Source organism: Grampus griseus, assembly GCF_964374135.1.
Source record: "Grampus griseus genome assembly, chromosome: 12".
Classification (NCBI taxonomy): domain Eukaryota; kingdom Metazoa; phylum Chordata; class Mammalia; order Artiodactyla; family Delphinidae; genus Grampus; species Grampus griseus.
The window spans coordinates 25,134,656-25,157,193 of NC_139006.1; the positions used below are offsets into that span (position 1 = coordinate 25,134,656).

At 64.0% G+C, this 22,538-nt stretch overlaps 1 protein-coding gene across 1 annotated transcript in view; it reads right to left on the minus strand.

Moving 5' to 3' along the window:
• CABIN1 (calcineurin binding protein 1) overlaps positions 1–22,538 on the minus strand; it is a 97,927-nt gene that overhangs the window by 11,492 nt on the left and 63,897 nt on the right. Inside the window, exon 30 of the mRNA XM_082667788.1 lies at positions 307–470. Within this exon, the coding sequence (XP_082523914.1) occupies positions 307–470 (164 nt within the window). The remainder of the gene's footprint in view (positions 1–306; positions 471–22,538) is intronic.

A 22,538-nucleotide genomic window follows, 5' to 3' on the forward strand; every position in this document is an offset into this window, starting at 1 on the left:
GGGAAGCAGAAGGGCTAGCTTGTCCAGAGTCTCAGTGGGGAAACCAAACCCAGTGGGGAGAGCCCGTGCTTGCCCCGGGGAGTCTGGGGCAGGGGCACTGGTGTTTGGTTTCCAGACAGCGGGACAGAGAGGGCCTTGAGGAGAAGGACTGGGCTGGGCTCCCTGCTCGTGTAGACGCCCCAGGCAGACGGGGCCGAGCGGCTCCAGGCAGTACGTGCTTGTGCTCTGAGCCACGGCAGTGTCAGCCGCCGCCGCAGGGCTGACCGCACGCTGGACTGGGCCGGCCGGCCGGGCGGCTGCACTCACTTGCCCTGGTCCGGGGTCCGCTGCAGCATGGAGGAGACCTTCAGCAGGGTGCTGTGGTCCCGGAGCTGGGCCAGCACCTTGAGCAGCAGCACAATGGAGCGGTTCATGTGCCAGGCAAAGCTGCCCGGCCGGTCGATCTCGTCCACGGGGATCCGCCAGATGCCCTGCGGGATGGACGCGGCGGGCATGAGAGGAGGGCCGCTGCGACCAGAGCCTGCCCTGGGGCCCAAGGGGACGGGAGTACGGCCCCCCACCTGCTTCCTCCCACAGATGAGGGGCAAGGACGTGTGCATAGTTCTGCCCTCCTCTTCTGAAAGGCTGCACGGCCTCCGTTTACTTGATCGGCTCCCACGGGAAGCAAACGGGTTGCGCCTGGTCAAATGGCAGGACTGGGAGAAGCCGGGGCCTACGTGTCTCCTGCACAGGTGCTGACTTAGCGTGGGACCTGTTCCTAGAGGGAAACTCTAGGAACTCGTGAGGCCGAGGGTCAAAAGGTGCCGCCATACCACGGCAGCTGTGCTGGCCAGACAGGCCCAGGCCTGGGCCCCACCCACGGCTCTCCCTCCTGCAGTGGCCAGAGACTCGCAGGCCTGCCGAAAATGACCAGCAGCTCCCAGGATGCCGGGTTCCCTCAACACACCTTTGCCAGCACTTTGCTCTGGCTGGGATCCCCTCCCCACTTCCCCCCTGGCTAACTCCACTGACTGACGGCTGAGCGGGGGCAGGACTGGCTCTGGGGAGCCCCACTGCCATCTCCCCCCTGGCCATGCTTAGCCCACCGCTGCACCCGGCACCCTGACTATCACCAGCCCCAAGGTCTGGTTCCCTGAGGTGCCCCCCCCACCAGCATGGGGTCTGACACCCGCTCAGACCCAGTCAAGGTGAGGTGAAGCCCAGGATGGCTGAGGGAGAGAATGACAAGTGAACAGAAGCTCACACCACTGAGCCATATCTCCGGGGCAGGTTCCCAGATGGGTCCCTGCAGCTGACCCCTGGAGAAACTCCTGCCCAGGAAGGACAGAGCCGTGAGCGCCGCCGCCTCTCCAACGTGCGGCCCACGGCAGGGTGTCCAGGCAAAGCCCCTCTCAGGGCCCTATTCCCGTGGGAGCTGGAGGATGGTCCACGGCACCCTCCCTGCTCCAGCAGCCCTGGGAAGGAAGCCAGAGCCCCTCCAGGCCTGAGCCATTTGGGCAAGAGAGGAGCTTGAGGGCTTCCCTGGTGGTGCAGTGGTTAAGAATCTGCTGCCAATGCAGGGGACACGGGTTCCAGCCCTGGTCCAGGAAGATCCCACATGCTGCGGAGCAACTAAGCCCGTGCGCCACAACTACTGAGCCTGCGCTCTAGAGCCCATGCTCCGCAACAAGAGAAGCCACTGCAACGAGAAGCCCATGCGCTACAACGAATAGTAGCCCCAGCTCGCCGCAACTAGAGAAAGCCCGTGCACAGCAACAAAGACCCATCGCGGCCAATAAATAAATAAATGTATAAAAAAAAGAAAAAAAAGAGAGGAGCTTGAAACCCTCAGGGCTGAGTCCCCGCAGCCTGCACGCCTGGTCCCCGGGCTCACAGTGGACACGGAGGGCCCGCCCGGGCAGGCTGGGCCCCCGTGCAGACAAAACCAGGGGCCCGAGGCCACCCTCTCCTGTGGCACTAACACCAATGCTGCATCTCCTACTGGGCGGGCGTGGCTTCTGCAGCAGTTCGGGAAAAGCTGCCACTGGAGAGGACGAGGGACAGCCAGAGTGGCCCAGGCACCCCGCCCCCAGGTGTGATGGCAGTGGCCAGGAGGGTGCCAGGCCCAGCAGTATAAGACCAAGGAAGGGCCCGCCCCACCAAGGCACTTCAGACATCACCGTGGTCCCCACCACAGCCTGCAAGGGGCGGTGACACAAGGCATCTACCTGGTTTTTTTTCCCCCCTGGGGTGAGGGTGCCAAAACGAGCCGAGGCACACGCTGAGAAACGCCTTGGAGGGCACCGTGTCCCTCCCTTCCCCTGCCACAGTGGGCTAGCCTCCCGCCACTGCCAGCCCACTGGGAATTGCCAGGCAATGCCTCAAGGAAGACAATTTCCGGGTGACACTGAGAGGGGTCTGCCTGCCACCTGCCCTGTCACACGGAGGCAGTACCCGCTGCCCGGCTCACCCTCTGGGACTGCTCTCCCCGCCCGGCACTGACGGTCTGGTGCATCACGATCACGGACGTTTCCAGGCAGACAGCTGGCTGAACCTGCTTGCTGTGTAGGTGGGAAGCCTGGGCCAGCAAGGGGCAGCCCGCCCCCAGCCACACTGCTGGACAGCAGCCAGCCCGGAGGCATGGGGCCCCTCCCGCCTCAGCCACTGACTCAGCCTGCTGAGCAGCCCCTCCTCGGGCAGCCAGGACACAGCCACCAGGACAGGTCCAGTTTGCATCCCTTCACACAAGAGTTCAGCAGCAGAGGCCCCCATGCACTCACCCAGAGGGCACGTGTGCAGGCCCCAGGGAGGGCAGGGAGCGCACTGGGACCGAGAAGAATGGGGGCAGCAGTGCGTGAGAGGAAGACTGGCTGCGCTGGGGGGCCTGAAGGACAGCCCAAAGCAGGATCCCAGTGAGCAGGAGCCACGCAGCAGGCAGCCCACAAGGAGAGTCCGGGACAGGGTGCCTCGAGGGAGGGAGGCAGCTCTGGTGCCAGGCGGGGCTGGGGGGCCACGACTCAGGCTTCTTCCTCACTGTGCCCTCCCCCAGACTCCCCTCTCCCAGGCGGCAGGCACTCCATCCTGGCAGGGATGCCGCCTGCTTGGAGAGCCACGGGTGGTGCAGGGGGCGCAGCGGCAGCCTCAGAGCACTCAGAAATGCCAGGACTGTGCTCAGAGCTCACCCGTGTGCCAAAAGGCTCATCTGGAGTGTCCCAGCCGACCCTGCAGCCCATCAGAACGGCTCTGGGCTCCTGGCTGCCAGATGAGGTCACCGAGACAGACTGCAACCACCTGAATAATGCATGGAGCCCCAGACTCTGGGCTGAGTGCTTAATACCAGTTACCAAACCCTCCATGCAGCCCCCAAAGCCGGGCGTCCTCCTACTGCTCTTGAGGAAACCGAGCTGCAGCAGCTGAGCCCCACAGTGGGGCAGGCCAGGGGTCCTGGGAGCTGGGGTGGGTTGCCCTACTTGGGGACTCTTAAAGACGTCCCCGAGGGAGCTGACGCTGGGTCAGTGGCATGGTGGGGTACCATCGAACGTGCCATCCACTTACAAGGGGGGCTGTGAAGCAAGGCGAGGCCAGAGCCTGGGCAGAAGGGCCATGAGGTTTTGGCCTCTGGTCACCGCAGCCTCGACAGGTGGTGCCCCAGGGAAGGGATGGACAGCAGATGGCCCCACTGGCATGGAGCACTGCTCCTGGCTGCCAGGCCAAGGGCGTGCTCAGGCCCATGGCTCACGCTGTCTCCAGCACATTGTGGTCTTAGGACAGCTTCTTCCTGGAGGGGCAGGGGCTCCTTTCCCCCCAGATTCATGATTGGCCGGCCAGTCCACACCTCCCTAACTGCCTCAGTGTGGTCCAGAAGGAGCGCCGGCTCCCTGCACCCCAGGAGGGCTGCCGGCACAGCCTCTTCATCCAACCCGGGGCCAACTCTGAGCCTGGCAGACGGAGGGCAGAGATCCAGACACAGTTCTGGTTCGCACGGCAAACCCAACCACCCTCTGCTGGGCCACCACTCGGGCCATTCTCCACGGCATACTTCAGGGTCGTTCCAGGGCTCCCGGCCCCATGTGTCACCTTCACGGACCCCACCTTTCAGTCAAGGCTCCTCCACTCCAAGGGCCCAGGCAAAGGCTCCCCAGGAAAACAAGGGGCCGGGAAATGCCAGGGCAGGAAAGAAGGCCGAGAGAGGCACGGCCCAGTCGGGCTCCACTCCATCCGAGCCACACTCAGCCCCGGTGCCAGGCTTGTCTGGGAGGGGATGAGGCTCAGGCCATGGGGGCTGGGCGGAGACTCGGATTCGTGCTATGCCCACACCAGCAAGGACAGTCCGTGTGTGTAATCAACCCCGCCCAAGGCTGCCCAGTGACGCTGGGGTGGGACCAGGACACAGGGGCCAGACCCCTTTGTCCCCCACTCTCTGCGCCCTCCCTGAAGGCTCACAAGAAGTCAGCAATATGACCTGTGACTTACAGACGTAGAAGTGGGGGTGCAGAGAATTAGACAGTGACACCAAGTCACTTCAGTCTTCAGCCGGGGCCTTGGAAGCCCTGCCCTCAGAGGGACGGGGGAGCCAGCGCCCTCCCCAGCACCCTGAGGGCCTCAGAGCCTTTGTGAGCAAGTCCCTGGGGCCCTGTTGTGGGAGTCTTCCCGGAATCCTGGGCTCCTCCCGCTGTCCCCTGCTGCCCCACCCACGGGACTCAGATGTGGCCCCTTCCCCACTGTGCTGCCACCGGGGTCGTGCCCAGCCGGGGCACCAGGTGTGGCTCAAACAGAAGGACAGAGGAGAAAGTAACGACAGCTAGGAGCACCCAGAAAGGCCGAGAAGGAGCTGCGCCTAGGAGCCTCACGTAGGAAGAGAGGAGAGAAAGGCGATAGGGGACCCACAGCAGGCCAGAGGGCGGGAAGAGGTAGAAGCAGGTGGCTGGGCAGGCAACCCAGAAGGGCCTGTGTCTGCTTGGTGCCTTCCCAGGCCCAGCCCAGCCTGAGCAAGGGCTGCCACAGGGTGGTGTCAAGGGCCGGCCTAGCTCTCGTGGGCAGCAGCCAGTCCTGAATCCTGTCGCGCGGCCCCCCCAGACTCTGAGCTGCCGCCTGTGGGCAGGCAGGAGGGGCTGAGCCTCTCTTGCTTCCTGGCCCCTCCATGCCCTGAATAGAGCTGGCCTTCTGGGGGGCCACCAGGCAGGCCTGCACACCCTCCACAAAAGGAATGTTCCCGGTCAAAACCACAGACCCTGGTCCCAAGTCCCCACAACCTTGGTGCAGCTCTCGGGCGGCTCTGAGGGAGTTGCCAGCGCTGCATCTGAGCCAAGGCCTGGTCAAGCTGGGGGGCTCTGCGCCCCAGATGGAGCCCCCGCAGGTGCTAGGGAGGCCCCTGGGTCCCCCAGGGCAGCTCAGCCTGGCAACTGCACAGAAAGCCAAGTGCATCCCAGGGACTGGGGGGTCACACGGATGGGTCAGGCACACCCCCAAAGGGGTCCATGCTGGTGGGATAGGCAGACACAGATGGCTGCCATCCAGGGCGAGGGGACAGACGAGAGATTGGAATAAGAAAAAAGGAGCTAAGAGAGCAAGAACTTTGGGGAGGGGGTTGTACAGGAAAAGCCAGGGAGGAAGCCAGAAAGGAGCAGGAACCGGAGGAAGAGGGAGGGGAGCCCCTGCCAAGTGAGGGGAGATGGGCAGCCCCCTAGAGTCGACCTTGTGACCCAAGTGTCCTGAGCAGAAGGTACAGAGGAGCGTGAGTTCTTTCACCTTAATTTTTAACTCAGTAATGGAGCACGCGTATTTTCCTGCACCATCAAAAACTTCCCATCACTTAAAAGGACCCCAGTGCGTCACCCTGCAGGTGTACCCTAACTCGCTCAGTCCCCTCCTGGGTGACATTTGGGGTGGAGTCTTCAGGATCATTAGGAAGAATGTCGGCTGAACAGCCTTCCCCACAGAGCTTTTCTCCCTCTGCTCGGGCTGGACCCCTCCCCACAGAGGGGACAATGGTGGGCATGCAGCAGCGGGTGCTGTCCTGGAGGCCGTGCCTGAGCTCCTGATCTAAGATGCGGAGAGCGTCCCACCTGCCCAGGCCCTCCCAGCCCCCACCTGTCCCACGCCCACAGCATGACAGGTGAGCAAGGCCTCCCCACGGCCGCTCAGCCCAACATCCCTGTTCACAGAGAACATGATGCTGTGAGCACCCCAGGGAGAGCCCGCCTCCCGGGCAGAGGGATTCCTGCAGCCCACCCCCTTGGCATGGGTGCAGCAGTGACTCAGCGCTCCGAGCAGGCGAGGCCAGGAGAGCCTGCTGGCATCCCACTCCGAGGAGCAGTGGGCTGGGGGCTGTAGGAGCAGGAGGGTGAGAGGGAGCCCCTCAGCAAGAAGGGGTGTCAGGGTAGGAGCTTAGGAGTCTTTTTTCCCAGAGAAGCATAAAAACTTTGTTTCCAGGACAGCTTCGGTGCCGCAGCCCAACCCTGAGCCGAGCAAAGAAAGCGTCGGTATCTTGACTGTGAGGCCTTGAGGTCAAGAGCAGCCCTGGGGAGAATACCGGCGCCCTCCACAGGCTTGGGGAGACACCTGTTACCTGTAAGCCCACGCAAACCTCCCAAGCAGCGAGACCACTCAGAGAAGGGTGGAGAGGGCAGGGCTGCATCTGGTGCCCATGAGTCCCTGGGGCCGACAGTACTCACAGGGCACCTTCCCAGCTTCTCCCACACATGACCCCACTTACACCTCCCCCGGAGAGACTAGTTCCAGGGCACACAGCCAACAGGGAGATGAGCTAGCAGCAGAACTCAGCCTACCCAGCTCTTCCCGCTCCGCCCTGCCTGCCCCCAAGTAGGGTGAACATCACAGACAGGCAGGCCAGCACGGCATCACCTCTCCCACCGCCGGCCCAGATGGCTCCATCACCTCCAGGAACTGCCCTGGTGGAGTCCTGAGGCCTTTGGGGCCAGGACTGCGTTTCCAGGTTGCCAGCTCCCCATCTTCCTGATGCCCTGCAGAGCTAAGGGCCCTGCACCTCCCACAGCAATCGGAGCCACCATCCTGCTCCAGGCCTTCGGTTAAGGGCGCGCCAGGGGCGGGCGAGGTTGAACACGCCTGGGGGCAGGAAGCCCTGCAGCCTCCTCTGCAAAACCATCAGAGCCACCTCTCTGGCCGCAGGGTTGCACAGAGGCCGCCAGGGGCGCCTTGGCCCTGCCCCCAGGAGGCGTCCAAGCTGGGCTGCGAAGGGAAAGGGATTCCCCGCGCCATCCACAGGTAACGAGTCCCCAGCGCAGGCAAGGGCTGGGGAAGCCTACAATTTGCCTGCGGCCGGTGCCCGCCCGTTTCCAGCCTCTTCTGCCAAATAAGATGTCGCACACGGGATCCCCAGAACTGCCAGGCCGTCCGTCCCCTCCCCCTCCGGGGAGAAGCAGAAATGACAAACAACTAAGAGCGCGGAGGCAGCCCACCCGGCAACTCCGCCGGGCCCCCCTCGCCTCCGCGCCGAGCCCCTCCGCCCCCTCCTGCCCACTCTGCGGCGGGGCAGGGTCCCGGCCCAGCCCGGGGCTTGGAGTAGGCCAGGCGCTCGCCAAGCCCCGGCACCATCTTCCCACCCCCGCACGGCAGCTATTTATAGCCGGGGAAGCACGGCGCGGGGTGCCGCTGCCCACCCGCCGGCCGGCTCACCATCCCCGGTAGTGGCCCGCGCAGCTCCCGGTCCGCGCCGCCCGCCGCGAAGTTGCTGGGTCGCCGAGCTAGCGGCTTTCGCTTTCGCGGGGCCGGCGCAGCGCACACCCCCGCGCGCCCACTTGCGTCCCCGGCGGGTCGGCTGGGCTCGCCCCAGGCTCGCGGGCGGGCTTCTCCCCCGGGTCCCCCCGCCCCGGTCCGCCCGCCGCCCACCTGGCGCTGTGCGGGGACCCGGACGGGGCAGGGGGCGCCGCGACCCCGCCGCCTGCCGACTTCCTCTGCCGCGGCGCCCGGGAAACCGCGGCCCGCGGGCTTCCTGCTGCGCCGGGCGGGCCGGGGGCCAGGCGGGGGGCGGCCGCGTGAGCCGGCCCGGAGGACTGAGCCAAAGCTCGGGAGAGCGCAGAGCCTGCGGGCAGAGGGGAGACACTGTCGCGGCCCGGCCCCCGGCCCCCGCCCCGGGCAAGTTCCTACCCGCCGGCTCCGCCGTGGCATCTGTGCAGGGAGCTAGGGCGGGCGCCGGGCCATGGCGCGGAGGCTCGCTCGCTCGCTGGCTCGGAGGGCCGGGGCGGGGCGGCGGGGCCGGACGGGGCGCGGGCGCTCGCTCGCTGTTCGGCCTGGAAGCGGGCCCAGCGGCACGGCTGACTTTGCCGGCAAACACTCGCGGGTTCCGGGCCGGGCCGCTGAGGGTACGGGGGGCACAGCCCTCACCGCGGGAGGCTGTGGGACCTGGCATCCCAGGCCGAGCCGGGTAGGGGCGGCCAGGAGTGCGGAAGGCAGGGCGACAGGGGCCAGCAACGCGCTGGGCTGGGGCTGTCATCGCCCTGTACGGGGCAGCTCTGTGCGCGGGGCCGCTGGAGTTGTGCCCCGAGGGCCCGGTGCAGGGCAGAGGAGTGGGTGAGTGGGGGATGTCCTTGCTGACCCAGTGGGGCAGTGGGAGCTGGAGTGAAGCCTCTCCCAGGCCCATCCTCAGCGGGGAGGGCAGGACAGGGGCATCATGGCATCCCCTAGGGGGCTTTCCAGCTGGGAGGGGGCTCATTTTCCAGTTGGCTGTGAGGCCCCAAGAGCAGAAGACACTGCGGGGAGGGGTGGGGCTGGGCAGAAGCCAGGCAGGCTCAGGAGCCCCTCAGCCTCGGCATGTGGCAGCCCTGCAGAGGCCTGCGGGTGCCAGGAGCGGGACTGTGCCCCTTCTGAAAGGAGTGGGCTCAGAGGGACGCCCCCGGCACCCACAGCCCCAGCGAGCACACAGCACCTTCCTCTCTGGCTTCCTGTGGAGCCGGCCGCCCTGGAATTATCCACCAGCTCCTGGTTGCTTCTCCTAACCCAGCTGAGGACAGGCCGAGCAAAGGCGCAGCCCCCCGGCCAGGCACCAGCCTCCCCACCATCCCTCCCCCACCTCAGCACCACGAGGGCCCGGCTCTTTCCTCCCTCCCCAAACACCCAGATGCCTCAGATCCACCAGGTCCCTATCCTGGTGACACTTGTCCTGGTGACATCTCCCCAAGCCAGATAGTTTCCACCTGTCCTGCCCCGGCTGGCTCCTGCCCACCAGCTTTCCCAGGCTTGCCACGTGCCCCCAGTCCAATCGGCCCAAGGCCAACCTTCGGCCAGGGGGCTGTGCACTCCCTGCCTGCCCTCCCTCCGGGGGGCGCAGAGGCAGTGGCTCACACTCCCTGGAGGATCAGGACTCTCTGTCTGGCCCTGGGCTCCCAGAGGCCACACAGCTGCAGGGAGACAGGCAACCTTGAGGCTATGCCCACTGGGCTGGGTCTCAGGCGAGGAGTGCTCCCGCCGCACGTCCTCAAGTCACAACAGCTGTTCACTGTCCACACTCATGTCGTCATGACACCCACACGTGGGGACAGGTTCAGAGTCACACAGCAGGAAGTCTAGTATGGCTGAGAGCCATCCCCAGGCCTGGCCGGCTCCAGAAGAGGTGGGGACACTCCCCCCAGCTGTCCCCAGGGCTAGAGCAGACATGGGATGCTCATGCCCTGCACAGGTCGAGTCAGACCCAGGGAGGCTGAAGATGTGTGTGGGCATCACATCTGGGCCAGAAAGAAACGGTGTGTGTGGAACGGGTAGTTCTCTGGAAACAGGCCCCTGTGTGCAGGAGGCCTCCCACACAGCTTGGAAGCAGCGGGTGGGGGCAGCCCGGGGCTCAGGGTCTTGCTGTCACAGCAGGAGGGAGGCCATGGTGGGCGAGGGGAGCTCAGGGGCTCTGGGGAGATGCCCCGGGCGAATGCTGGCACCTGAGGGCTCCACCTCCTTGGCCTGCTCCAGCACCACACGGCACCCTGCACCCCAGCCCTCTCCAGAGCCCCAAGAGATGGGCATCACCGTCTCTAGCTGCCAGGCCGCAGAACAAGGAAGTGGGGACCACCCTCCCTGACCCCCCAGGGGGAAACACTTCTGTGCACATGGGGATCCCCCCCGGGGCTTCATGCAACAGCACTGTGATAGCTGTGGGACTGGTGGGCCTGAGAACTTCTGGGGCCTGAGAAAACCTTGTGCCCCACCTGGCACTTGTCAGCACCCTATGCAGGTCCTAATCGCCCACAAAGCACTTGGACGTGCAGGACACAGGCCTCTGACTACTGCCCTGGAGAAACAGCTGCTCCCTACCTCAGGGCCACCCTGAGGGCCTAAGAGGGTGGGAGCTCCTGCACCACTATGCCACCCTCGGGGCCACCCTGACCTTGCTCCCCCACGGCCAGCAGGAGCCCCTGTGAGCAGGGAGGGGCTGGTCTAACCTGTGAGCTGGCTGTTCGGGGTTAATCCTGGGGGGGGGGGCAGGTGTCCCTGGCCACCTTGCCTGGGTGCTGAAGGGTGTGCTCCAGCCTGCCCCTGGAGTCACCCTTGTCACTGGCCTAGTCACAGCGAGCGCCCCAGGACTGCCTGAGCCTGGCAGGCTCCTGGGAGGAGGACTGATGCAGAGGGGGGTGCACGGCCCTGGGCTGAAGACAGGCCCAGCACCTGAGAAGCCCCTTGACCTCAGGGCAGGATGAGCCCCACGCTATCAGGGTGCCCCGCTGCCTCTCCAAGGGACACCTAACCTTAATCCCCCAGAGCAAACTTCAACAATCGATCATAAGAAGAAAACAAACATCTGAGGACATCACCTGATCCCCACAGGGGCTTTGCCTGACAGACCCCTCTCCCCACTCTAGCCCCAGGACCTGTGGGTGACCAAGAAGACAAGGAAGATGGTGGCAAGGGCAAGAGGTAATTGGCCCTGAGAGCCACCTCCCCCTGCCTTGGACCTTACTCGTTGACCTCTTCCAGATGGCGGACTGGGGGCCAGCAGGAGAAAGAGGTGGCCAGGGCTGAGCTGGGGAAGGAAACGGCCCACACACAGGCCCCTTCCTGCCCTCGGCTCAGAGCCCAGGCCTTCCCCACATGGCCCTCACCCCGGGCAGCCTCACTGCCTACAGGACCCTGTCTTTCTTCTCTTCAGCCCTAAGGGAGAGGTTCTGGTCCAGCCCCGGTCAAGGGCCAGCCCTGGGAAGTCCTGACCTTCACATCCCCAGCCACCATCCACCCAGTACCCCTGGGCGGCCAGCGGGGAGGTAGGCAGGCCGGGGCTGCACCCGTGTCCACGCTGGGAAGTCGGGCGGCCAGCTTTCCTCTTGCGGCCCCCACCTGACTATCCCCGTTCATTCTCTGCTCTGCCACCATCTCTTAGGTGAAGCACTTGCACACCCGTCGGGGCTGCAGAGGGGGAGCTGTGAGCCCGGGAGCCCAGGGATGGCCGCCAAAGCCAGAAGGAGCCAGAGAAGGTGAGACTGGACAACTCCAGCCTTGTCTGTGTGAGTAGTCCCTGGCCTGAAGGTGGTCCAGACTGTCTCAAGGCGTCCGTGTTGAGTGAGGAGCAGCAGAGGACAAACAGTAGCCTTGGGGTAGAGGCTGTCATCCCTATGCAAGTGGAAAGGAAGACTCCAAGGCCAAGAGGCGTGTGGTGGACCGGGGAGTGGAAGCCAGACTAACGGACCAACGTGTGCAAGAGCCCAGGCCTGCACACGGGGCGGCATGCAGAGCGTGTGGCGGGCCTGCTCACACCTCTCTGGCCACCTTCCTCTCAGCGGGCAGCATAGCCCCCTCGAGTGGCCACACCCTCCCTGGAACCACGCACCTGTGCTTTGCGTCACACGCCCCAGGCCTGCACCCCCAGCAGAGGTGGCTCCTGGCCCTGCAAAGCCAAGACCCAGACCTAGAGCTAGCTGCTGGCCAAAGTGCCACCGGCTGCGCTGCCCACGGGACCACGTGGCCCAGTGGCCTCTCACGGCCATCCTTCTCAAGACCTGACCCAACGCAGACCTGCAGGCTGCTCCTGGTTCCTTTCCACCAGCCGTTACCCCAGCCCCCACCTTGACCTAACCCCAGTCTTCCCCAGGCTAAGTCCAACACTGCCTTTTAGGTAGCAAGACTGCTTCTTAGAGTTAACAGTCCAAATTCTCAGCACTGGAGCTTTGAGCTGCCAGCTGGTCTGGAGGTGCAGGCCTCCCCGCTATGGGATGCTGGCTCTGTGTGTCGTGTGCCTGAGCAATCTCTCTGCCGGTAGCGTGCCAGCCTCACAGGCCCACGGCAGCCAGCTTCCTCTCCTTTCCCTGACAGCTGAGAAAGCAGCTCGCCTTCCACCCCGGGCACAGAGACCCCAGCTGCAGCCCCATCTCATTCTCACTAGAGCCTCTGGCGCTCAAAAGCGGCTCAGACTATGCTCTGCAGCTGCAAAGTATCGCTGATGTCACTGAGTCCAGCTGTTTTGCCTGTTTGACCCATGAGTGAGGACACAGGTGGGGAACAAGGACCTGCCCAGGGAAACAAAGAGGGCCGGGCGCAAGGACCCTTGTCCCTCGGTCCGGGGCAGCATCCACCTCAGCAGACAGCTGTGCCCATGCCACGCTCAGCTCTGCGGGGATGAGCACACGAGTATGCATGCACCTCCACAGTGCCTGACCTGCAGGGCCTGCCCAAGGCCCCAGTCACCATGGGGCGGAGCCAGGGTCTCGGTCATGGATGCCAGGGCTGTTGTGCGCAGGCACTGACACAGCCGTGGCCCATGTCAGCTTGGCTGACCTGGCAATTCCAGCCCAGCTGGGGGCTCAGGAACGGAGCTGGCCTCAGAGGGAGAGAAACAAGGTTGGGGTGGGGGACAGAGCAGCTTCAGGAAGAAGAGGCAGGCCTGTGGGCTGGATGCTGTTGGACAGGGATCTCCCCACATGGCGGCAGGGGTGGGGGTGGCTGGGACGATCAGGGACAGCCAGTGGGACCACGTGGAGGGCAAGGGGTGCCTAGTGTGTGCAGTGGGGCTGCACGTGGCCTCATGGAGAGAGGGACTGCCAGGGGTCTGGGGAATGGGCAGCGAGGAGAAGAGACACCAGCAGGCTTTGATGCCTCTCGGGGTGATCTGGGACTTGGCATGTGTTTGATGGGGCCCAAGAGAGCCTCCTCAGAGCAAGAGGGTGCTAACACTTGGCTCCTTTGAGCCCGCCCCACGTCAGGGTTGGAAATGAGAGCTACCGTCCAGGCTTCTAGAATAGCCCAGTCTTTGGAGGGCTGCTGAGCTGCTTCCGTTTCATCTCAGGAGGGGAGCCTGCATCCTAGAAAAGCCATGTCTGATGTGCACATGGAGAAAACTAGGACAACCCATCCACCATCTGACCCCTGGCTCCTAATGAGTGGCCTTTATGGACACGGGGGCATCTGTGCTGAGTAAGTGGAGCCAGGTTCAGGCCACAAGTGGTGGCAGTAGCCGTGGCCTGTGCCAGGTGTCTTCCCTGGATGACCAGCACAGGATCCTCATGCAGGGAGGGGCTGAGCTGAAGGGGTGGCGGGGGTCAGGCACTGACCACAGACAAAGCCGACATCCCAGGCAGAGCTGGTGCCTCCACTGGCGTTCAGGTCCCAAGCAGGCTTACAACCCGCCACCTCCCCCAAACCCTTCACACTCGTGTAGAACATCAGAAGGGGAACAAACTCGTCCAGGCGTGTCCTGCAGAGCAGGGCTCTGTCCCCAACCTGAGGGGTGCCCCGAACCAGAAGAACAAATGTGAGATGTTACAAGCGCAGCATTCCTCCCCTCTCTAGAGCGCCGTGCAGCCTCTGCTGTGGCCTGGGGGCCTCCCACTGAGCTGTGAGGAACAAGGACGAGGACCGGCCCCTGGGAGCAGGGCCCCCACACCTGCCGGACGCTCGTGCTGGCAGGTGGCGGAACTTGCAGAGGCCTGAGTTCACGACCCAAGCCAAGCAGCGTCGCAGCACATATCCAATCACTCTCTGGCTAGAGTGCACCCTCCCCCGGACGTACCTCTGGATGACCATGGACGTGGGCAGCCCTGGGGACAGCCAGCCCTGCCCTCTCCAGCACCACCTGCCCCACCCAGTGCCGACCCTCATGTGCCATTTGGCCTCTCTCTGTTCCCTCTCCTGGACCACCTTCTCCCTGGTCTGTCCGGCCACCTTGCCCCCTTCCCCTTGCTGTAGCTGGCCGACCCCCTCTCCTGCACCCTCAGCACACGCAGGGTGCCGGGTGCACTGCTCACACCCGGCCCCGAGGAAAGGGGGCTGAGGCAGGGGCTCCCGCAGGTCGAGCCCTCCCTCCGAGAGCTCGCTGCGCCCGAGCACCACCATCTCCTCCTCTTGGGTTTCCCGTGGTGCCCCTGCTGCAGGGCCGGCTTCATTGCCCACCCAAGAGGGGCCTGGAGCCCAGGGTTCCCCACCCCTCCTCTGAGTAGGGCCAGGCGGGTCCCTCTCTGGAAATAAAGCCCAGCACTGAGCCGCTGGGGCTGGGGCGGCCTCCCCTGCAGCCCGGAGCGGGCCCTTGCTCGTCTGTCCTAAGCAAATTTGCCAGTGTCCCCACATGGGGAGCTGCGGGGTGGGTGTGACAGGACGTTATCTGAGAGTCAGTGCCACCCTGGCGAGGGGCTGGGCTTCCTGGGGAAGCTCCACCTGCTTTGGCATACCCTAATTTTAGACTTCTTATACCTAATTAGAGATCAACGTTTCAAAATTTGTTTTTAATCAACCAAATTCCTGCACATCCTTCCGAACTGGCCCCGAGCCACCTCGCCTCCTTCCCACACGGACCCCAGTGAGCCTGTGTGCTCTTTTCCACGAAGTCCCTTCCCCCAGCTGCCTCCTCCTCCTTCCGGGGCCTTCCTGGACCCTCTCCTGGACACAGTGGCCCCGGGGCACATGTGGTAATGGTCTCCCGTGATCCTCGATAACCCCGCGAGGTGGGTCTGGTCAGCCTCAGTTTACAGATGAAGAAACTAAGTCTTACCAATACTGAGCAGCTCGCCCAAAGCCACCAGCTATGGGTGGGGCCAGGCATGGTGCAGGGCCTGAGGCTGGCCAGGAGCAGAATTGAGGGTGAGGGCGTGGGCGGCCTTTGAGTGGCCTCACCCTGGCCTGTGAGGGAGTACATGCTCTGCCCCCAGAGGCACGTGGTGGTCACAGCCCATCACCATGGAAACCAGGCCGGGGCCCCTGGAGCCCTCAGCTCTGGTTTGGATTTCAAACCCAATGCCGCTTTCTCAGAAGCAACTTGGTCAAACTTTCCAAAAAGGAAAAGTGGAAGGAAAAAGAGAGAGAGAGAAATTCCCAGCCTGAAGCCACCCCAGAAAGACGGCCTGGGCCCTGAGCTGGGGAAGCCCTGTCTGGGTGGGCAGTGTGGTGGCAGGGCAGAGACCCCGTAGCCTCCCCAGGGCTCATGCCCCTCCTCTGGGGAGCAGGCGGTGGTGGTGCAGCCGAAGCAGGTGGGCCCGGCCCTTCCTGTCTCTGCGGGAGCAGCTGCCCTTTTGTGTTTCCCAGTGGGGTGTGTGAGAAAGGGCTCTTTTGGAAAAAGGGTTGGAAAACCACTGACCTCATCCAGCTGGCCTGCCTTTGGAGATGGGGAAACTGAGGTCAGGGTCGGGACCAGGAAGTCAAAAGCAGGGCTAAACCACGAAGGTAGGGCAGCATGGCTACGCCCAGAGCAGGCGCACCGGAAGATCTGTGGGTCGGGCCCCATGTGGACGGGGCGCTGGGGCATCCACACTCCAGCCCCCTGCAGCAGCCCCGGCTCCACGCCATGGGGGTGCCGCCCAGCCCTGTGCTCGGGCTCCTGGGCCAGCGCCCATCGCCACAGGAAGGCCGTCCTCCCTTGGGGCTTCCACTCCAGCTCAGGATGACTCTGAGCTACCCAGGGCACACCTGGGAAGCCCGCAAGGAAGGGGAGGTGAATGAGCAGCAGCCACAGGCACGGTGCCCTGAGGGGATGGGGGACAGGCAAAGGCCACCAGATACACTCTGCCCTCCCCTATGCCCCCACCCATTGCCAGACCCCTTAGGGACCCTCAGCTGCGCTCCACCCTGCCCCTCCCACCCCCAGAACCCTCTGTGGGGGGGATGCTCCTGCCCACTGCTTTCACTGTCGAGACAGGTGTTTGGAGACGTGATGGCAAGGCAGTCACGCACTCTGGCAGGGGTGGGCCCGGAATGGCCACGTCCCGATTGCACCAGGCTGCTCCCTGGGGCCCAGTGTGTGGCTTGTGGCCATCTTGACACTGTTGGGACCACAGGGCTCTCGAGTGCCAAGCGCTGGACGTTCACATCCCCCATCTCACAAATGAGGAGGTTGGGTCTGTGCAGTCACAGGGCACCTGACTCGGTCAGAGGTGCGCCGGCCCACGGGGGCGGCCCCCCGGCAAAAGCAGCAAGCCTTGGCTCAGCCGCAGCCCCCACACTCCCTGGCTCTGTGGCTCAGGGCTTGTGGTCTTCAGAGTCCCTCCTGCTGGGCTGGGGTGGGGCCAGCTAATCAGGGCCAGGCAAGCAGGATGATGCCCAGGGCGGAGGTGGGCTTGAACCTCCACTCCTGCCGGGCTGGGCACAGGCTGGGTGGGGAGGGCGGTGGGCAGGAGATGAGAAGCATCCGAGCTCTGCTCCCTGCGGGCTGCGCGATGCTGGGCCTCAGTTTGCTCACCGTGAGATGGGAATCATGGGGCCGCAGGGAGGAGGAAATGTCTGCTGTCCCCGAGCTCCTCTGTGCCCCATGGAAGCAAGCCCTGTGGCCTCCCTTCCATGGCAGAGGCCTGCTCCCTGACATTGTTTCCCACCTCAGCCCAGGGGCCAGGCCACAGCCACTGCCCTCCCACAGGCCGGGAGCCACAGGGAGGGCCTGCATCCGGAGTGAGCCCCAGCACTCCATGGGCCAAGAGGACTAAGCAGAGATTGGCATAGCCAAGCATCCTCCTTCCCAAAGGACAGGTTCCTGCAGTGACTCTGCCACAGCCGAGGCCTCAGGGAGCCCCCTTCCTCCTGGCCCTGCCCCGCTGGGTCCTGCTCCTGCGGCCTCAGGAAACACAGCCCTCCCTCGGCCCTCTCCCACGGCTCCCTGCGGCTCCCTGCCATCCGTGGTCTGAGCCGCTGCCTGCCCTGCTCCACTTTCCAAACCCTCAAGAGGGCCCTGGGCCTCCTCCGGAAGCTGCCCCCCTGCCGCCCTCCAGACGGCGCCTGCCTGGGGCAGTGTCCCAGGGGGATGAAGCTGAGCCTGATACGTGCCTGCCTCAGAAAGACTCAGCGGAGACACTGATTCCAGGAGCAAGCCTCTGAGAAATAACTTGCAGTGGGAAAAGCAGTGCACACTGGAAAATGTTCTTCTCTCAGGAATGTTGCACAGCAAGCTCCTGACCATTCTGGATGCGGATACAAACACTGCTGTCCCGGGGCTGGCCAGAAACTCTGGGGTGGAGGCTGCCCGCAGGATGTGGGACCCGGGGCAAGTCCCGTGCCCCACTGGGGGACCATCATGGTGGGGTGCCGCCTTCTGCCAGGGCATCCTGGCATGGCCACAGCGGTGAGCCCACACCTGGACACAGAAACTGTCCCCAAGGGCCTGGCAAAAATGCACGTGGGGGCAGCCCGTCCAGAGGCTGATTATGTCTGATTGGTTTTTAAAGTCTAGCTGTGAATGGGGGTGGCTTGGCTCGGGCAGGGATTTATGACCGCTGTGGTCCTGTCAGGGTGGGGCCGGGGCATCCTACAGAAGGGAAGGCCTTGGGCACCTGCTCCAGGCTGAACCGGGCCCAGTGGGCTGGAGGCTGTGAAGTCCCATGAAGCTTGCAGAGCCGAGGACACGGGAAGGAAGGAGAGCTCAGGGTGATGCTAAGAAGTCACAAGCTTGCTAACCGTTTAAAGACTCTTAAAAACTGGGCCTTTTCCCTTGGAGAACTTGAAGTGATTCTTTTGTTTACTTTGCTTTTGCAACCGGCCCATCAATCAACTCAATAAAGCTAAAAATAGCGCCACAGCAGCAATTCCTACTACAGCCCAGTGTTCGATTTCCTTAATTTAAACTTTTCCCTTCTTTTCTGTTCTCTAATTCCCACTGACGTGACTGGGTGTCCTTTACCCTGACGTCAGGACGGTGTTGTGCACGGCCTCAGTGATCTCAGCGAGGATGGGGCAGGCGGTGACCTGCCACGGTCCCCCTCCATCGAGAGTGGGGACAGGAACAGAGGACCGGGAGGGGTGTCCACTGGTGACAAGGAATCCCAGTTTCTTCTGGGAATCAGTCGACACCAGCACGTGGAACTGAACCATCCTCAGGTAAATGGTAGGACGATGAACTGTGGGCCTGCAGGGGCGCCCTGTGTCCCACTCGCCCACGCAGACCCAGGGCCCACCCCTGGGCCCACCTCCACCTGCGCCCTCACACTCTCTGTCCCTATGGCCCTGCCTGTCACCCTGTCGGTCCAGGAAGGTGCGCTGGGCCCGTCCTTGCCTGTCTCTGGGGTCCGTCCACTGGCTGTGTTCCCATGACCCTGACTTGTTTCAGAATGTCTGGATCCCAGCTCAGGCGCCCACTTGCAGTGTGGCTGGGCCTCAGTTTCCTCCTTTGTAAGGCAGGGATGATGGCACGACCAACACCTTGTGGGTTCTAAGGATGCAACGCGCTGCTGTGAGCGGTGATGCGTTGCTGTGAGTGGTGGCCGCCCAGAGGAGTGGAGGCCAGCAGCGCACCTGGCCCTGTCCCAGCCCGGCCGCTCCAGCACGCCTGCGTCAGCTGGTGTCACGTCTGCCCCCTGCCAGCCCCTCTGCCCTGCGAGGACCTGGCCCGTCCCTGCGGGCACGGGGTCACCCCACGGCTCCCACTGCTCTGTGGTGCAGGCACCCCCACGCCACCTCCTCTGCCTCTCTCGACCTCCTGCTCACCCTCAGGTTACGGGCTCTGACCTCCAAGAGTGGTGGGGCTTTATTCAGGCCTGAGGGTCTCAAAAAGCATGTGTGCAAAAGTGATGGCAAACCCACTGCGAGCTCTGGGCTCCCCCAGCTGTTGTTCACCTAGTCGCCTCCCCCAGAGACCTGGTGCCCCTCAAGAGTGGGCCTCACTCATGGCATGATGGAAGGTAATCAAGGGCCGTGCACAGAGTGCTTCGCCACCAGGAGGTCTCAGAGAAAGGGAGGGGCGAGGGTCCTCCCCCCCATCCCAGGAGGGGGCAGAGGCGCAGGATACAAGCTGCCACACTCACCTCCACCACACTCACCTCCCCGACACCCACACTCTCTAGAGCCCAGATGTGGCTGCTGAACTCCGAATGGCACAGCTGCTAAGGGAGCAGGCCTTGGAGTGGGACCCACCTGGATTTAAATCCCAGCCTGGCCACTTGTTAGCTGTGTGACCTTGGGCTACTCCCTGGGCCCTGCACCTCATTCAAAGGGGGTATAACAGAACCAGCCTTCCCAGGGCCCTGGCCGCTGTCACGGCTGCTGGCAGCTACTGTGCAGAGGCCCACTTGACATTCTCTCCCAGGACCCACAGCAGCCAAGGCAGCCAGGGAGGGGCTGTGAACAGGGCCCGGAAACAGGGCCACAAGCTCAGCTGTCCAGCCTGGTGGACAGAGACTAGAAAAGGGCTTTTGGTTTTAACAGCCTAAAATGCCCACTGGTATCAACCTCCCCTTCTGTACACGGGGACAATAACAGTGCCTGAGCACCACAGACGTGCTGTGGGGACCAGAGTGAGCGCCTGTAAATGGCGCCAGTCCTGCCACTGCCCCCCCGTCCAAGACCGGGCCAGACCAGGCACAGATGCTCTGGCCTCCCTCTGTCGCTGTGCTGTGCCTCGGGAGCCCCAGCAGGTGGGCCTGGGGGTCTACACAGAGAGGTGGCCGGGCCCAGCCAGCCAGTCGCTTGAGGCCATGTCCACATGGCCCCGCTGCCCAGGGGAGGCCCTGGTCTACACCGTGGCCACTACTGACCCCGGCCCCCCATCAACCTGGCACGCGGCCTCACCTCCCAGGGCAGGGCTAGATGGCCGTGCCCCCTGCCCAGGCCACCATCCTGCTTATCGCCAAATGGGCCAATCCCAGTGTGAAGCCAGCGCTGGCCTTCCGCCCTTCCTCCTCACAGGCACTGCCGGCTGCCACCCGCGGCTTCAGCACCAGAGAGCACAAGGTCCACATCCCTCCTCCGGCCTAGACTGGCTGTGGGACCTCGGCCAAGGCACCTCACCTACTGGCGCCTCTGTGAAACGGGACTAATAATCCAGCCACTGCGTGGGTTGGCCTGTGGCCCCTGGATCTTGCTGTCAACCGGCCCAGGGCCTGGCACGAGCTGGTCTAACACCCAGGCGACACTCGCCTCGAGGTGTGGGCAGAGGGACGAGCCGAGGTGGAAGGTGATCGGGTCCACAGCCAGGCCCGAGTGGAGGGAAGGTGACGTGGGCGGGACCAACTTCGGAAAAGCTGTCGGTCTGCTGTCAGGCGGGCGCTTCCTCTCCTGGCTGTCTTGGCCCCGGCCCAAGCGGGCGGGCAGACTCCACACTGGAGAAGCCATGCCGGGGCACCCGCAGGCCGGAATGCCCCACAGGGACACGCCGCGTGGCTTGTTTACTGCCAGGAGGCAGCACAAAGCCCCGCTGCCAGCGGCGGGTGCGTATAATTAACTGGGTGGAGACCAACACCTCTTCCCTGGGTTGAGCCTCCAAAGGCCCTGAACTTGAGGCTGGCGTCCGGGGGCGGTACCACTGGCTCAGTCAATGGGTGTATGCAAGTGAGGCAGGGGCTGCCCACGGGCCCACCCGGCGCTGAGCTGGAAGGGCGGGGGAAGAGGGGCCGAGTCAGGCCCCGCAACAGGAGGTGGCTGTCCCAGGCACAGACCCCAGGGCCTGGCCGGGGCTGGGCGCCCCCTCGCTAGGGGCTGCTGCTTCCTAGCTGACCTCGTCCCAGGGACCTCTAGAGGGCGGGAGGGATTCACATTTACCAGGCACACCCGCCTGCCGGGCACTGTGCTGGGGGTGCATCAGGGGGCAATGGCAATGCTGTTCTAGATGAGGCCCCCACCTAGGGATGCCCAGGCGCACTGAGCTCTAGAGGCCAGGCCCTGCCCAGCACCATGGGCTCTCTCCCTGGGGGAAGGGTGCTGGCTGAGGCCTGACCTACACAGTGGGCCATACCTGGGGCTAGGCAATAGCTGGGGCTCAGAGGCCCCTGGCCTGGGCGGTGGGCCCGTTGCACCTGCCCCTCCCTAACACCGGCATCTGCAACTGGGTGGGGTTGGGGGACCCCCCAGGTCACACAGCCAACCGGTAGCAAGTCAGAGTAGGATCAGTGGGACGGATTCCTGCCAAGAAGCACAGGGTGCCAGGGGCTTTAGAGACCTTCTCTCCTTCCCCCAGCTCTGGTAGGTAGCTGTCTGGCAGCTGGCTGCCCAACCAGGGGGCCCTTCCTCCCACATCAGGGCCCTCAGTGAGCCACCAGGCTCCAGAGCACAAACACTTAATGAAACAAAAATGACTCCTGATGACTGTATCTCCCATCAGTTTAAGCAACTTCGAGTCAGGACAAACAGAACCACAGGATGTGTGGTGGCTGCAGAGGAGAGTACACCAGAGCCCAGGCAAAGGCACAGGCCTGGGCGTGGGAAGGTGCTCCAGTCCCCCTGGTCACCCCGCAGGTGGGCCAAAATGAGAGTCTCCTTCGGTTCTGAGTGCCCGGAGGGGCAGGGCAGTGGCCGGCGGGAAGGCACCTGGCCCAGATCGGCAGAGCCGTTAGGCGTGCGTGGGAGCACTGGGTAAGGAGTGCTCGTCGTGGAGCCCCTGGCACTGGGGAGAAGCAGCCCTCCTGTACCAGTGAAGAACTGAAGCCGCCAATCCACGGGGGAGAGGGCAGGTAGAGGCGCCCCGGGACAGCCAGACAGTGGCATCTGCAGCAGTGACAAGAAGGAACACAGCTGCATCCACAGGCACTGACAGTAGAGCCAGGACACACAGAAGGGGGCCCAGGTGGTGGGTGGGGATGGCGACATCCACATCTCAGGCTGCCCCACTCAAGCCAGGGCAGGCCCTTCCACCCTCCAACCAGGTCCCTTCTGGTCCCCAGCACTGCCCTCTTGAAGCACCACCGGATCCGCAGACAAGCCCCAGGGCCCGGAGCAGGCTGACTTCCTGTCCTAAGGGTGAGTTGTGTGATTGGCCAAGAGTGTGCCGAGGGCTCCTGTCCACCTATCATGCCCATCCTGCCAATGAGCAACCCCATGCCCTGTGTGGGCTGAGTAAGGGGTGAGTGGCTGGGAGCCAAACCCACTGGGGCCTAAAGTCTGTGCTTTTCTCGGTGACGATGCGGCCCTGGGGGCCGCCAGCCACCGCCAGCCGTGGGCTGCTTTCCATGAAGAGGCGGGCCTCTTCATGGGGCGGGAGCAGCCGTGGTGGAGGCCCCGCAGGCCAGCGCTCCCCCTCCGCTCCCTCAAACTCAGGCCACAGTCGCCGACGCCTGCACAGCCTGGGAAGCAGGAACAGTGCCGGCCAGGTCCTCGCTCCCTTTGCTTCTTTCACGGTGGCTGGAAACTGGGTTGAAACAAGAAAAAAAACCTGCTTGCTAAAATCAGCAAACATTTTGGGGAAGGAGGGAGAGCCATCTCTGGTTTGG